Below are 12,502 nucleotides of genomic sequence, written 5' to 3' on the forward strand. Positions count from 1 at the left end.
GCCGTTCTACTTGGCCGCATAGCCACTCATTTGTCTCACCCCGACCACACTGGAACTTCCTCTCTTTGGGAACGACTGGAACAGTTCTGAGGGAAAAAACCTAATAGGCAAAAGCCTCGTTTTTGTGTCACCAAAAACTATATACTCCCTCAATGACCTTCACACGGCACCTCAATTCCTCTGCACTCCATATTCTGATGCTTCTCGTTCTCGTCCATGGGAGACCCCCCCCCCCCACAGCATAGACCTTTGCGTATGTGATGGCCTCAGGTCATGATTTAATCTTCTAATCTTGTCTGGGATTTTAGCTTAATGTTCGCATACTAACACATACTTCACCGATTCCTGAATTGCTTCCCCCCCCCCACTTTTTTTTTTTTTTTTTTTCATAAGACATTTGACAATACAATATTCAGAAAATTTCAAATCAAGGATGTTATTATCATTTCATTTACATTCAATATCTTTTTATTAATATACAAGTATTCGAGAATTTAGATACTTGTTAAATCTGAATGAAAAGTGATACATTATAAATTGTTTTTCATTCAAAATTTAACACCATATCATTAATTCTGCAACCTACAGTGTCATTGAAAGAGAAGTCAAATCAACATCTTTTAGTAACTTGTTGCCAAACATAGTTTTTACCACATCTTTTATAACAGGAAGTAATAAATTTTCCCTGATAGAATGAGGTTTCCCTGTTTTCACTATTCGCAAATTAAGAGATAGATGCTTCCATCGCCTTACTATTAATTGAACCCATGATCGAAACTACATCCTTCCCAGGATTTAATGTCACTAAGCATCGCTGAATTCTTTTTTTTTTTTTTCAATTTGCTTAATTTTCACATCGCAGTGTTTAGTTTCTAAATGTCAGAGTTTCGCAGGTTTCATGCACTCGTTTGACAACACTTCATAACACAAAACACATTGAGGCTTCTGTTCACTTTCATCTCCACACTAAGTAAACCTGAATTCCAAATATGAACTATTATATTTCCTACTGTATTTTTCTTTGAACTGCTTGTTTCTTCTACTTTAATACTATCAGATTTACTTGCTGTTACAACACATGTATCACAGAATCACCTGTTTCATTTGCTCTTCTTTTCAAAGTCCTAGTTCTAAGCCACTTTTCCATTATTACAAAAGGTTTCCAAAAAATATATAAATACTGGGGTTAACTCAGGACACACTTTGTCCAAGTATCATTTAGCACTTCTGAAGGTATACTGAGCCTTGGTTGAAGGAGGAAACCTTCAGTAATAAAAATCAATAAACAACAAGCAATTGGTTGAAATATGGATAACACATGTTCACTTCAAATCTGAACAAAACAGCAAGGGAAGGCAGAAGCAATAAAACTATACTGTTGTTCACTTCACCCCTCTTATTATTCGGTCATTCTGCCACTACAAATTATTGTAGTGCCAGAATGACAAGTAATAAAAGAGGGGTGAAGTGAACAACAATATAGTTTTTATTGCTTCCGCCTTTGAACATTCTGATGCTATTTGTTGTTTGTTTTAAGTCTCCATTTGATTTCAATAATTTTTACTTATTCAATTTTAATTTGTTTGAATAATTAAAAAATATATGTTTAATTAATTTAAGTCTGCCTGCAGATCACAGGTTGAGAAGCACTGGTGTAGATGATAGACAGTTCCTGTGTTCATTCAGTTGGATGTTAGGTATTCTTCCAGTTTGTCCAAAATGTGTCAGTTTTTGGAAGTGACAGAACATGAGCCTCCATAGCTCATTTGATTTCTAGATGCTCTTGTGTTGGAAACACCTGTGTTTAAATCCTGTCTAAGATGTGAAGAACCTTGATCAGGGGGCTTTTCTGTTTTCAAATGGAGGATTTTCATCTTGCAAAACAGACAAACCAGCCAGTAGAACACATGTAAATGACAATCAATATGATCTACATATAGGATTAACCACCAATCATAGCATTAATTAGGTTTCAAAGAAGTCAAGTTACTTCACTGTGATAGGTATTGCCTAACATGGAATGGGAAATATACACAAACATCTTGCATCAAAGAAGAGCAGATAAATTTGGCTATAGAATCCCCCCCCCCCCCTCTCTCTCTCTCTCTCTCTCTCTCCTTTCTAGTATCCCATATCGATGTGGCACCTGATATTTTGGACATACAAGATGGATTGTCTTGTGGGGGGGGAGCATAAAAAATATAGTGTAGACAACCCAAATGGCAGATTAGCAGAAACATGTCTTAGATAAAGATCACTTCATTAGATGGGAGAAAGCAAAGTTATTAGAGTTCACTCCAAATTGCAAAGATTTTGGGAAGTAGCTCAAGTTTTATACAACCTTGATAATTGAATGATAATGTAATTCTTAAGGGTGCTTAAGGGTCAAAGCTGTATAACTGAGAGGAGACCTCCACATAGCCTTTAAAGGAATACGGAGAACCGACCAGGGCTTCTGACCTAATGTCCAATCCTTACCTTCTCGTGGTGCACCCTGTTGGGTATCTACTAAGATACTGAACGAACGAGGATGGGCTGGCAATTTGGTATTTAACTGACCAAATTGTATTCTTATTGGTTAAACCAAAATAAAAAATGATGGTACAACATGATAAAATTTCATGCCGGCTGGGGTGTCGCCCAGTTAAACAAGGCCCCCGTTGTTTTCGCCAGGGAACCAGGGCGAACAGCAAAAAGTCAGCTACTGGAACAAATCTGAAAACCAACCCCAACTCAACATCACCAGAGTTAAAGATCGGTACTATCAACATAAGAAGCCTGAATGGCAAAGAAATGGAGCTAGCTGAGGAATTAGATAAGTACCAGATCGACATAATAGGGGTGATCTGGTACTTATCTACAAAAAAGAACAAAAAAGACCAAAACTGGTGAGATCTTTCTGAGCAATAAATACAAAATGTTATATTCAGGCAATGACAATCAAGGAAAAGAAGGAGTAGCCATAGTATTCAACACAAAATACGAGGCTAATCTTCTTGAATGGCAGTCAGTCTCAAGTAGAGTAATGTGGGCAAATATGAGAATGGGGAACTGGACAATGAGACTTATCTGCACCTATGGTCCCACAGAAGGTTCTACTAAGGTAGAAGTGGAGTAATTTTTTGAGGCTTTAGAAAAAGCAACTGACACAATGAAAAAGGAAAACTTGGTCCTTGTTGGGGATCTAAATAGCAGAGTAGGAAATGATTGTGAGACATACAAAAATATTTTGGGAAAATTTGGAGAAAAGAGCAAAGCTAATAATAATGGCAAATATCTGTTGGATTTCTGCTCAGGACATGGACTGGTTATTACTAACACCATGTTCCAACATAAAAATGTGCACAAATTCACATGGAGAGAAGAGGCTAGGAATAAGAAAAGTCTCATTGACAATGTTATTCTTGATAGTGATGTTTTCTCCCTGGTGCAGGACACCAGAGTGTACAGAGAATTTGAAATGGGAAGCGATCACTATTTAGTCTTGAGCAGGATGAAATTGAATTTCATATTGAAAAGAATAACATGTAAGAAAGTTTTAAAGCGAATAAAAGTTGAGCAGCTCTCAGATGTGAACTGTAGGCTAAAATACACAAAGATTATTGAAGAAAAAATGAAAGAGTTTGAGAACAGGAATCAAACCTTGGAAATTCAGTGGCAAACTCTGAAGAAAACATTGATTGATTCTGCCAGAGGCATGTGGTGAGGTTGTCTGCAAGGATGAAAAAATCAGAACTCCCTGGTGGACACAGGAAGTTAAAGAGGCAGTGAAGGAAAAGAAAAAAGCATATCAAAAGTTCCTGGCAAATAAGTCAGCTTTTACTCTTACAGAATACAGAGACAAATGTAAGAAAGCTAAACAGTGTATAAAACTAGCTAAACAAAAGTCATGGGAGGACTTTGGCAAGAATATAGAAAATAAATATCAAGAAGGTGGCAAAATATTCTGGAGGTTGTTGAAGAAGCTTAAGAATGGAGGAAAGAGTGCTGTAAAAGGAGTTAGAGATGATAAAGGTGACATGAAAACTGGAGAAAAAGACATCCTTGAAGTATGGAGTAATTACTTTGAAAAACTGCTAAATGAAACAAGCAGTGATGATAGCACAGTGTAAAAAACACTAATCAGGCATGCAGTCAGGAATACATATCCATACTTGAAGTGGAAAAAGCCATCAAAGGCTTGAAATGTGAAAAGGCAGCTGGAGTAGATGATATTCGACCAGAAATGCTGAAGTATGGTGGTATAAGAATCTTACAGTGGCTGCACTGCATAGTTCAGACGGCCTGGACAGAGGGACGAATTCCCGATGATTGGAGTAGAGCTCTCATAGTACCCATATATAAAAAGGGAAATAAAACTGAATGTGAGAATTACAGAGGTATTTCCCTACTGAGTGTTCCTGGCAAGATCTATGCAAGTATACTCGAGAAACGGTTGAGAAGGACTGTGGAAGAAAAGCTTGGTGAAGAACAAGCTGGATTCAGGCCAAACAGAGGCTGTCAGGATCAGATCTTCACTTTACGACAAATAGTCGAGAAAGCATGGGAATATAACAAAGATCTGTATTTAAGCTTTGTCGATTTGGAAAAAGCATATGATAAGGTGCCAAGAGAGAAGCTATTCAATACGCTGCAGTTATATGGTGTCAATGGGGCATTATATCAAGCAATACTTAGTCTTTATTTGAGTTGTAAGTCAGCAGTTAGAATTGAAGGAAGTACAGGAAGATGGTTTAATGTTAAATTTGGTGTGAGACAAGGATGTACATTATCCCCTCTGTTATTCATTATCTATATGGATCACATTATGAAGGAAAGTGGTATTAATCATGATATCAAAATTGGAGATGTTAATGTCAGCTCTTTGCTTTATGCGGATGATGTTATACTTCTAAATAAATTCGCTACAAGTCGGCAAGATTCTCTGACTAAATTGAATAGCTGTTGTATTCAAATGCTGTAGATATGGTATGAAGGTCAGCAATAAAAAGACAAAGACAATGAAAATAGGCAGAATCATTGAAAATATCAACTGTGTTGTGAATGGAGAACCTGTGGAACAAGTAAAACATTTCAGCTACTTAGGCACACGATTTTTAGTGAAGATGGTAAATTAAATATGGAAATAGGCAAAGCTGGTATGGTGGGAAGTCAATTGAATAAATTCATATGGAATAAGAGAGAAATTAGTCAGAACACTAAATTAGCTGTATACAAGACAGTGTTCAAACCGGTTTTAACTTATGGATCTGAGAGCTGGGTCAGAAGTAAAACACTTGACCAAAGACTAGAGACCGCAGATATGAGAGTCCTGAAAAAGATTATAGGCGTGAACAGATGGCATCAATGGCAATATCATATTAAAAACGAGGATATTAGGAAAGAACTTGACATTGTCAGCATCCAGGAATGCATTAGCAGAGCTAATCTCAGGTGGTATGGTCACCTAAACAAGAATGGGCGAGGAAAGATTAGCAAAAGAAGTGTTCTCTGCCAGGTTGGCAGCAAAACGACCCAGAAGAAGACCAAGATATAGGTGGATTGATATGGTACAAAGTGCCTTAGACGATTGAAATATAAGATCTGATAATGTTGGAGTCTTGACAAGTAATTGACTGATTTGGAGGAAAATTGTAGATAGGAAGTTAGTAATGATATAATTTTTTCATGTAGTACTATCATATCCTGTGCACCCCTTGTGGGTACATGGCAGGAATTTGATGATGATGATGTAATTCTAAAGCAAAAATGGCACATTGCTTTTTCTTTCCATGAGCATTAATTACAGAAGATTACCGTATGGAATGCAGCTCTAGCTCCTAGAATATAACTGTCATTGTTTTATAGGCTATTTTTTTGATTTCTCTATCTTTGACTACTTTTGTAGTGTGTACGTAATGCTGGTTTGACCTAGAATAATCTTGGTTTGTAAATTGTTATATATGTAATTATTTTTCTAGAAAACTTCAAACATAAAGGAATAACTATTCTCAACAGGTTTAAACGATGCTCTTTGGTTGGAAAGACCAAGGGGTTGAATCCACTCTAAGCCATGAATAGCCTTTATTAGGACTTTCCATGTGAAGGTAAGATATATAGGATTAACCTTATAGGATATAATTGGAGAAAAACAAGAATAACAGACAGGGGACTACAGAAATAAGGATTAACTACCCAGTTCCATCAGATTCAGTTTTGAATGCCTATATGGTATGGGTCTAATTGTAAAACAGAAAGGAATCTCATGCACAGCCATACCAGACTTTTTTTTATATCTATAGTCCTTAAAATTCAAATATGCACATCATAATTCAAGAACCTTTTGAATGTGCAACAAAAATTCTTAAAGTAGGGTTATCATACTACCTCCAATTGACGTGGGGGGGGACAATTTCTCTAAACTTCACAGTGAAAAATTACTTTTTTTTTTTTTAATCCAGTTGCATACTCTTACCACCATGTTCCTATAATGGAAAGACTAACACATCTCCAAAAATTCAAAAAACTTCTGCAGAAAAAAAAGATTGAAGAATATAAATATTATACTTATTTCCTGAAAGCTGAAAAGTCTGTCATCCTGGTGGCAGAGACCGCAAAACACCAGACATGCAAATCAAATGAAGAAATACAGCTTTGCATAAAAGCAAGTTCGGTTTTCTTTTGACACACAAATAAAATTAATTATAGACTGTTTACTTTAAACTGATTGACATTTATGTTTCAAATCATTACACTATAATGTGTGGCCATAACACTCGTGTATTTTATACTCTGCAGCAGTTATTTTTTATATTTCATTAAGTGTTAGGAATTGTGCTTTTTAATAACATTGTGTGAATTATTGGAAATTAAAGCTATATATCCTTGATTATTTTGCATATGTTTGTGTTTTTAAACATCTCTGAATGGAGTATATTGTCACTGTTAGGAAATGTTATAGCAAGTTGTATATCTTTGTGGGTATGGCTCTCACTGACAAAAACTCAATAAAAGATTGAAACTGGTCTGTGTATTGACTTTCCCTTAATGCTAAGCATTTATACACTCTTCTGAAAGAAAGTGTGTTATATCTTTCTTTTTCTTAGTGGTTTGTTATTTATCTTTATATTATCTGTTAGCATTTATCTTATTTTATGTACTTATCAGTTATTTCGTCCGCCGACAAATTTATATTATTTTATGACTGTGCCAGCCGGCAACTGAATTCTGATATACTATCCTAGATTACTAAGAAAGAAAAATGCAGGGATCATGAAGTTTGCAAGCGTGGTCCCATTTCTTTAGTTACTAATTGATTTCCCTCTAATGCACGGTTCGTGATTTTTCAAGTGGTAATTCAATCCACAGAAACATGACAAACTTATTTGGTTTAAACACAAGAAATATATTTATTTTTGGCAAAACATAGAGATACATTTTAGTTAAACCTTCAATTCTAAAAGAGTCTGAGTTCCCTCCCTTTTCTTAAATTAACACATCCAAAAAAGTTCTACACTATAATTTCTTATACTGACAAAATCTTACACTTCCTTATATATCTATTCTCAGACTCTGTTAATTTATACTAAATTACCCATTACTATCACACAAATAAAATATATACTGGCTTATTCTACAATTCTGGCATAGATTTCATGAGATAACATTCTTTCTTATATTCAAACTTTGTCCTCCCCCAAAATTTTAGCTAGCATTCATAAATTTTAACATAATTACCTTAATTTCCTTCTTTCGATATAAAAACAGTCCGAAGCCTCGGTTTCCTATTCGGCTCAAGCCTAAGATGCCTCTTATTTCTTAGATGTAGACAACATGTCCAAATGCAGACAGTTCTTTAAACACAACATGGAAATTGGCTGTTTCCTCAACATTCAGTTACTCTTTCCTCTCTGGTTATTCTAACTTAATACAAAAGGGTTTCAGCTTACCATTCTTGCTTTATCTGGTAGATTTAGGACCTTCTTATCTAGATTCTCGGATCTCCTCACCGTATTTTCTTTAATGGCATCTTCGCTATTCTTTTATTCTACTCGAAAAGGAGCACTCCTTCACTGACTTGTACACTGGCGTTAATTCACTATCGGTCCTTTCTTCTAGAACTCTGGTTGCATTATAGCTGCAGCTTTGATCCACGTGGCACATACAGCAAGGGGAAATTCTTGCTACGCATGGCGGCAAGTTTTCACAGCTACTCAGCTCTCCGGGAAACCAGGAACAGACGAAAAAGAGAAGAGAGCGATTCAAATCCCCGCCGAAACCTATATACCACAAAACAGCGCCCTCACTCGGTGGTGTCGTCATGCATACGGCGGCAGCCGATTGGTTACCACGGCTCCGAACTGTTTTTGACATGGCCTAAAACTTGTATCACTTTATACACATCTTTTTAGCAATTATACACGATTTTCTATCTTAATTAATTCACAAATACTCTCTGTTCAAGTTATGGGCTTCTCTAACATTACTTGAAATTTACAAAACTGAATATATACATATTCTTAGGTCATTTACAGGCACATTTTCCATCTGGAGGCATAAGTATGTCCTTATCCGTCCTTTCTGAGGTTACCTTATGTTGGGTCGGAAAAAGGATGACTCATCAAAAGTGAATCAGCACTTTTTCCGGCACAACAAAGTGTGTATAAATAATAGGCCTAGTGGCCTGTTACAGTGTCTTGCATCATGGGATACTAAGGCAACTGATGTGAAATCATCAACCTCTATATATATATAAGTAGCCCAGTTATGAAGATACTTTGCATGCAGACTCTGCTTACAATTGGATATATATGACAAGAATATAATTTCTTGGCAAGCATAAGTTAGGAAATGTACTTTAACATTGTCACGTACATGAAGTATCAGGAATTGAATGGAGTGATAGCCACTGTCAGTTTTATTTAATTATATCCACTTGCATTATTAACAGTTGTGACTGTAGCCAGAAGAAAGAACATAAGAATATGTTAATAAATTAAAGACTTAATTCGGTATGTTAGTCAAGTAAATAATTGTTTAATATCCGACATGTTTCACTGACTAATATCTGTCAGCATTTTCAGGGATACACTGGTAAGCAATGGAAAGTAACAAAAACTAGGAAACTAACCGACAATTCTAAAAATTATATAAAGTTATCACTGTGCGTGATACAATACACGTATTGCAAGTACAACGTTTTATATATATATCTTAATTCGGTATGTTACTCAAGTAAATAATTGTTTAATATCCGACATGTTTCACTGACTAATATCTGTCAGCATTTTCAGGGATACACTGGTAAGCAATGGAAAGTTACAAAAACTAGGAAACTAACTGACAATTCTAAAAATTATATAAAGTTATCACTGTGCGTGACACAATACGCGTGTCGCAAGTAGTACAACGTTTTATTTGTTGAGATATTTATTGTAATTTTCATGAAAGTTCATTTCTTTTTGGTTAAATGATCTAATTAGAGTTTTCCATATATCTGGTAGGATTAGGCCTTGATTCTTATTTGAGTTACCTGTTGAACGGGATACTTATATATATATATATAGAGAGAGAGAGAGATTGATGATTTTGCATCGACTGCCTTAGTATCCCATGATGCAAGAAAGGTCATAATAAGAATATGTTATTTTTCTCTTGTATACATATATTAACAATTCCATTATCATATGTAATTGACAAAATAAATAATTCCATTATCACACATAATTCTATTATCTTGGAATTCTTATCATAATTCCAAGATTTCTGTTTCTTAATAGCTCAAATTAAGTTAAATGAAACAGAATTGAATCACAGACTACTCAATTTAATTTTTCCTTCTTTCCAAATGATTTATGATAAATATGTGGCTTATTAGCATCAACTTAAAATATATGAGGTGTATCTAACTATACATTAAAAAAAATTGTCACATATTATTATTACAAGATGAGTCCACCAAGGGAGAGCATTCCACACAACTGACTGTCTACAGTACCTAATCCTCCATCAACACATATTATCATGTGCTGTCTGCCACTTCTTTTTTTTTAATCTGTAAACTGCCTGCATGGAAGAAGAAAAACCCAAGTTTTTAGGGGAATATACCTCCACATGAGATTGGCTAATTCACCTTCAATTGAAAAACTCACATATAGAGATTCCTCTTGTCACAATGAGAATCGAACTCAGTCTTTCTTTTCCAATGAAAAGGTAAAATGTCTTGTTTTTCCAATTGGCAAGTGGAAAAAGCTATAGAGGTGCTTTTTCTTGTATTTTGAGATACTGTGCTCTTAATTAAGAAATATCAGTGACAGTCAAACCAACCAAATTATATAAGTGTTATTATAAAACAGTGAACTGAAGGAGTATTACCACAAAAGCAATTCAAACGCACTGTTTGAGATTAACTGTCAAACTTTCAGATTTTATTATTTACTGTAATGTCAGTATCTGTCCATCTTTATAGACTGGAAACAAGTTCCCATTCTGACTTGAGAATAAAGATATTCTATTTTTTTATTATTCTTTGAAAAACTAAATCAAGTGGCACACAGAATGCCAAAATTAATTTTACCTGAGCCATCTGGTAACAAGAAAATTACCATATTTTTTGACAGTATAAATATTTTGTATTTTATCTATTTTAAAATTCATTTATTTGCAGCCAAATGTGGAAATATGTCAGATGGTCATGGAACAGTTTGCAGAACAAAGCACATTGAATTCAGTAGCTCAGGCAGTGGTAGATAAAGTAGTTCGAATCCATCATGATACTTACATGAATAGTACAGAAACTTCTAAGAGATGCCAGAAACGTAATGATATTACTCTTTTGGTAAGAATACTTGAAATCGATGTTTTGTTTATTTGATGTCACATTTTTATTGTCTGTAAGATATTGATGAATGTCTTGGAAAGATATTCATCAATATAGAATACCGATATTTGTCATAACTCTTTAAAAAATTAAAAATTCCCATTCAGGCTGCTATTCTGTAACACAGGCAAACCCCAGCTTGCAAACAATGTGTTCTTGGAAATATGTTTGCAAGTTGAATTTATTTATTTTTCATAAGACATATTGTTAAATTTCTGAAATAAATTACCTTAATACAAAGATAGTAATAATGTATTATTATTAATTAAAAGTTATGTCCTTTTTGGTTGTTTCCTTCATCAAAAAGAAATCAAGTATGGTATACAAAACTTTTAAATTAACAAAGCCTTTTGTTTGTAAGAGCTGGATAATTCAAGATATGGATGGAACAGATATTACTGAAACTATGGTATGATTCATTCAAATTATTTCAGTTTTGTGACCAATTTTTATTAAAAAAAGACTGTTTTTTAAAACTAAACAAGTACTAAAAAACAAACCTGACAAGTTTCGATGGTATGATTATTCAAGTGTAATGACAGCTTGGACCAACAAAGTTCTCTATTTTCATCAGGACAAAATTTCCTCCCATGAAAACAGAGAACAGTGATTATCCTATACTACTTCCTCCTCCTTTCCAATAATAGGCCTGGTGGCCTGTTATAGTCTCTTCCCATCTTTTCAAAAGCCGTCCTCTATTCCTTCACTCATTCTTTCTGTATGTTGTCTCCATCTCACTCGTTTCTGATGTAGTCTAAAATGGATATCACAAAAGTTCCTTTAAGATATCGCTATTTCTTTTGAAGTCTACTCTAGTCTAGTATATCCAGCTGTTTTCGACATGAATCTCATTTCAGAGCTTAGTCTTTTTCTATCTGCTTGAGTTATGGTGTAGGCTTCTAAACCATATGTTAGGATAGGTCTTGCTATTGAGTTAGGGATTCTTTTCTTATTAAATTTGGATTGAATATCTGATTGATGGTTTTTGTTATTCCTATATAATTTGTTATTTTATGTTGCATGTCTTTCTTTCATAAGATAAGTGGTAGCCTAGATATTTTAATGTGTTAACCTGTTCTATAATATCATCGTTGATGCAAATTTTGCTTCTAAATGGGTCTTGGCCTTTAAATGCCATGACTTTAGTTTTGGAAGTGGAGATTTCCATATTGTATGTTATGTTTTTACTATTTCATTTAATGAAAAGGTTGCTTGCTGTGATGAATCTTTATCTTCAATTAAAACCAGATCGTCAGTGAATTAACTTGTATTGATGTTTGTGTAATCATTTATGTGAATGCCAAAACTGGTAGTTTCCCTCCACTCTCTTATATTATTATTAATATAAATATTAAAGAGGAGTGGCAATAGACTACACCCTTGCGTGACACCTGCATTTTTTTGTGAGGCTATCTTTATTTTAATTTGGTTATTGTTATATATATTGAAAATTGCTTTAATTAACTGGTTAGGAATGTTGTCATCTCTTAAAATTTCCAATAGTTTATTACGATTGACTTTATCAAAAGCCTTTTTATAATAGATGAATAATATATGGATCTCTAAATTGAATTCTCTTCTTTTTTCTATCAGGAGTTTCAGAGTGAAAAAAGGTGTCACTACACCCTTTACAGAAACCGTTTT

General features: G+C 34.4%; 1 protein-coding gene across 1 annotated transcript in view; it reads left to right on the top strand.

The window, feature by feature from the left end:
* The window catches only part of LOC150109068 (TGF-beta-activated kinase 1 and MAP3K7-binding protein 1-like), a 133,076-nt gene that overhangs the window by 96,473 nt on the left and 24,101 nt on the right, over nt 1-12,502 (top strand). Inside the window, exon 7 of the mRNA XM_090405299.1 lies at nt 10,646-10,816. Coding sequence (XP_090261425.1) covers nt 10,646-10,816 — 171 coding nt within the window. The remainder of the gene's footprint in view (nt 1-10,645; nt 10,817-12,502) is intronic.

Source organism: Typopeltis vanoorti, chromosome 2 (assembly GCF_054136105.1).
Source record: "Typopeltis vanoorti isolate ZY-2024b chromosome 2, IOZ_Tvanoo_1.0, whole genome shotgun sequence".
Taxonomy (NCBI): Eukaryota; Metazoa; Arthropoda; class Arachnida; order Uropygi; family Thelyphonidae; genus Typopeltis; species Typopeltis vanoorti.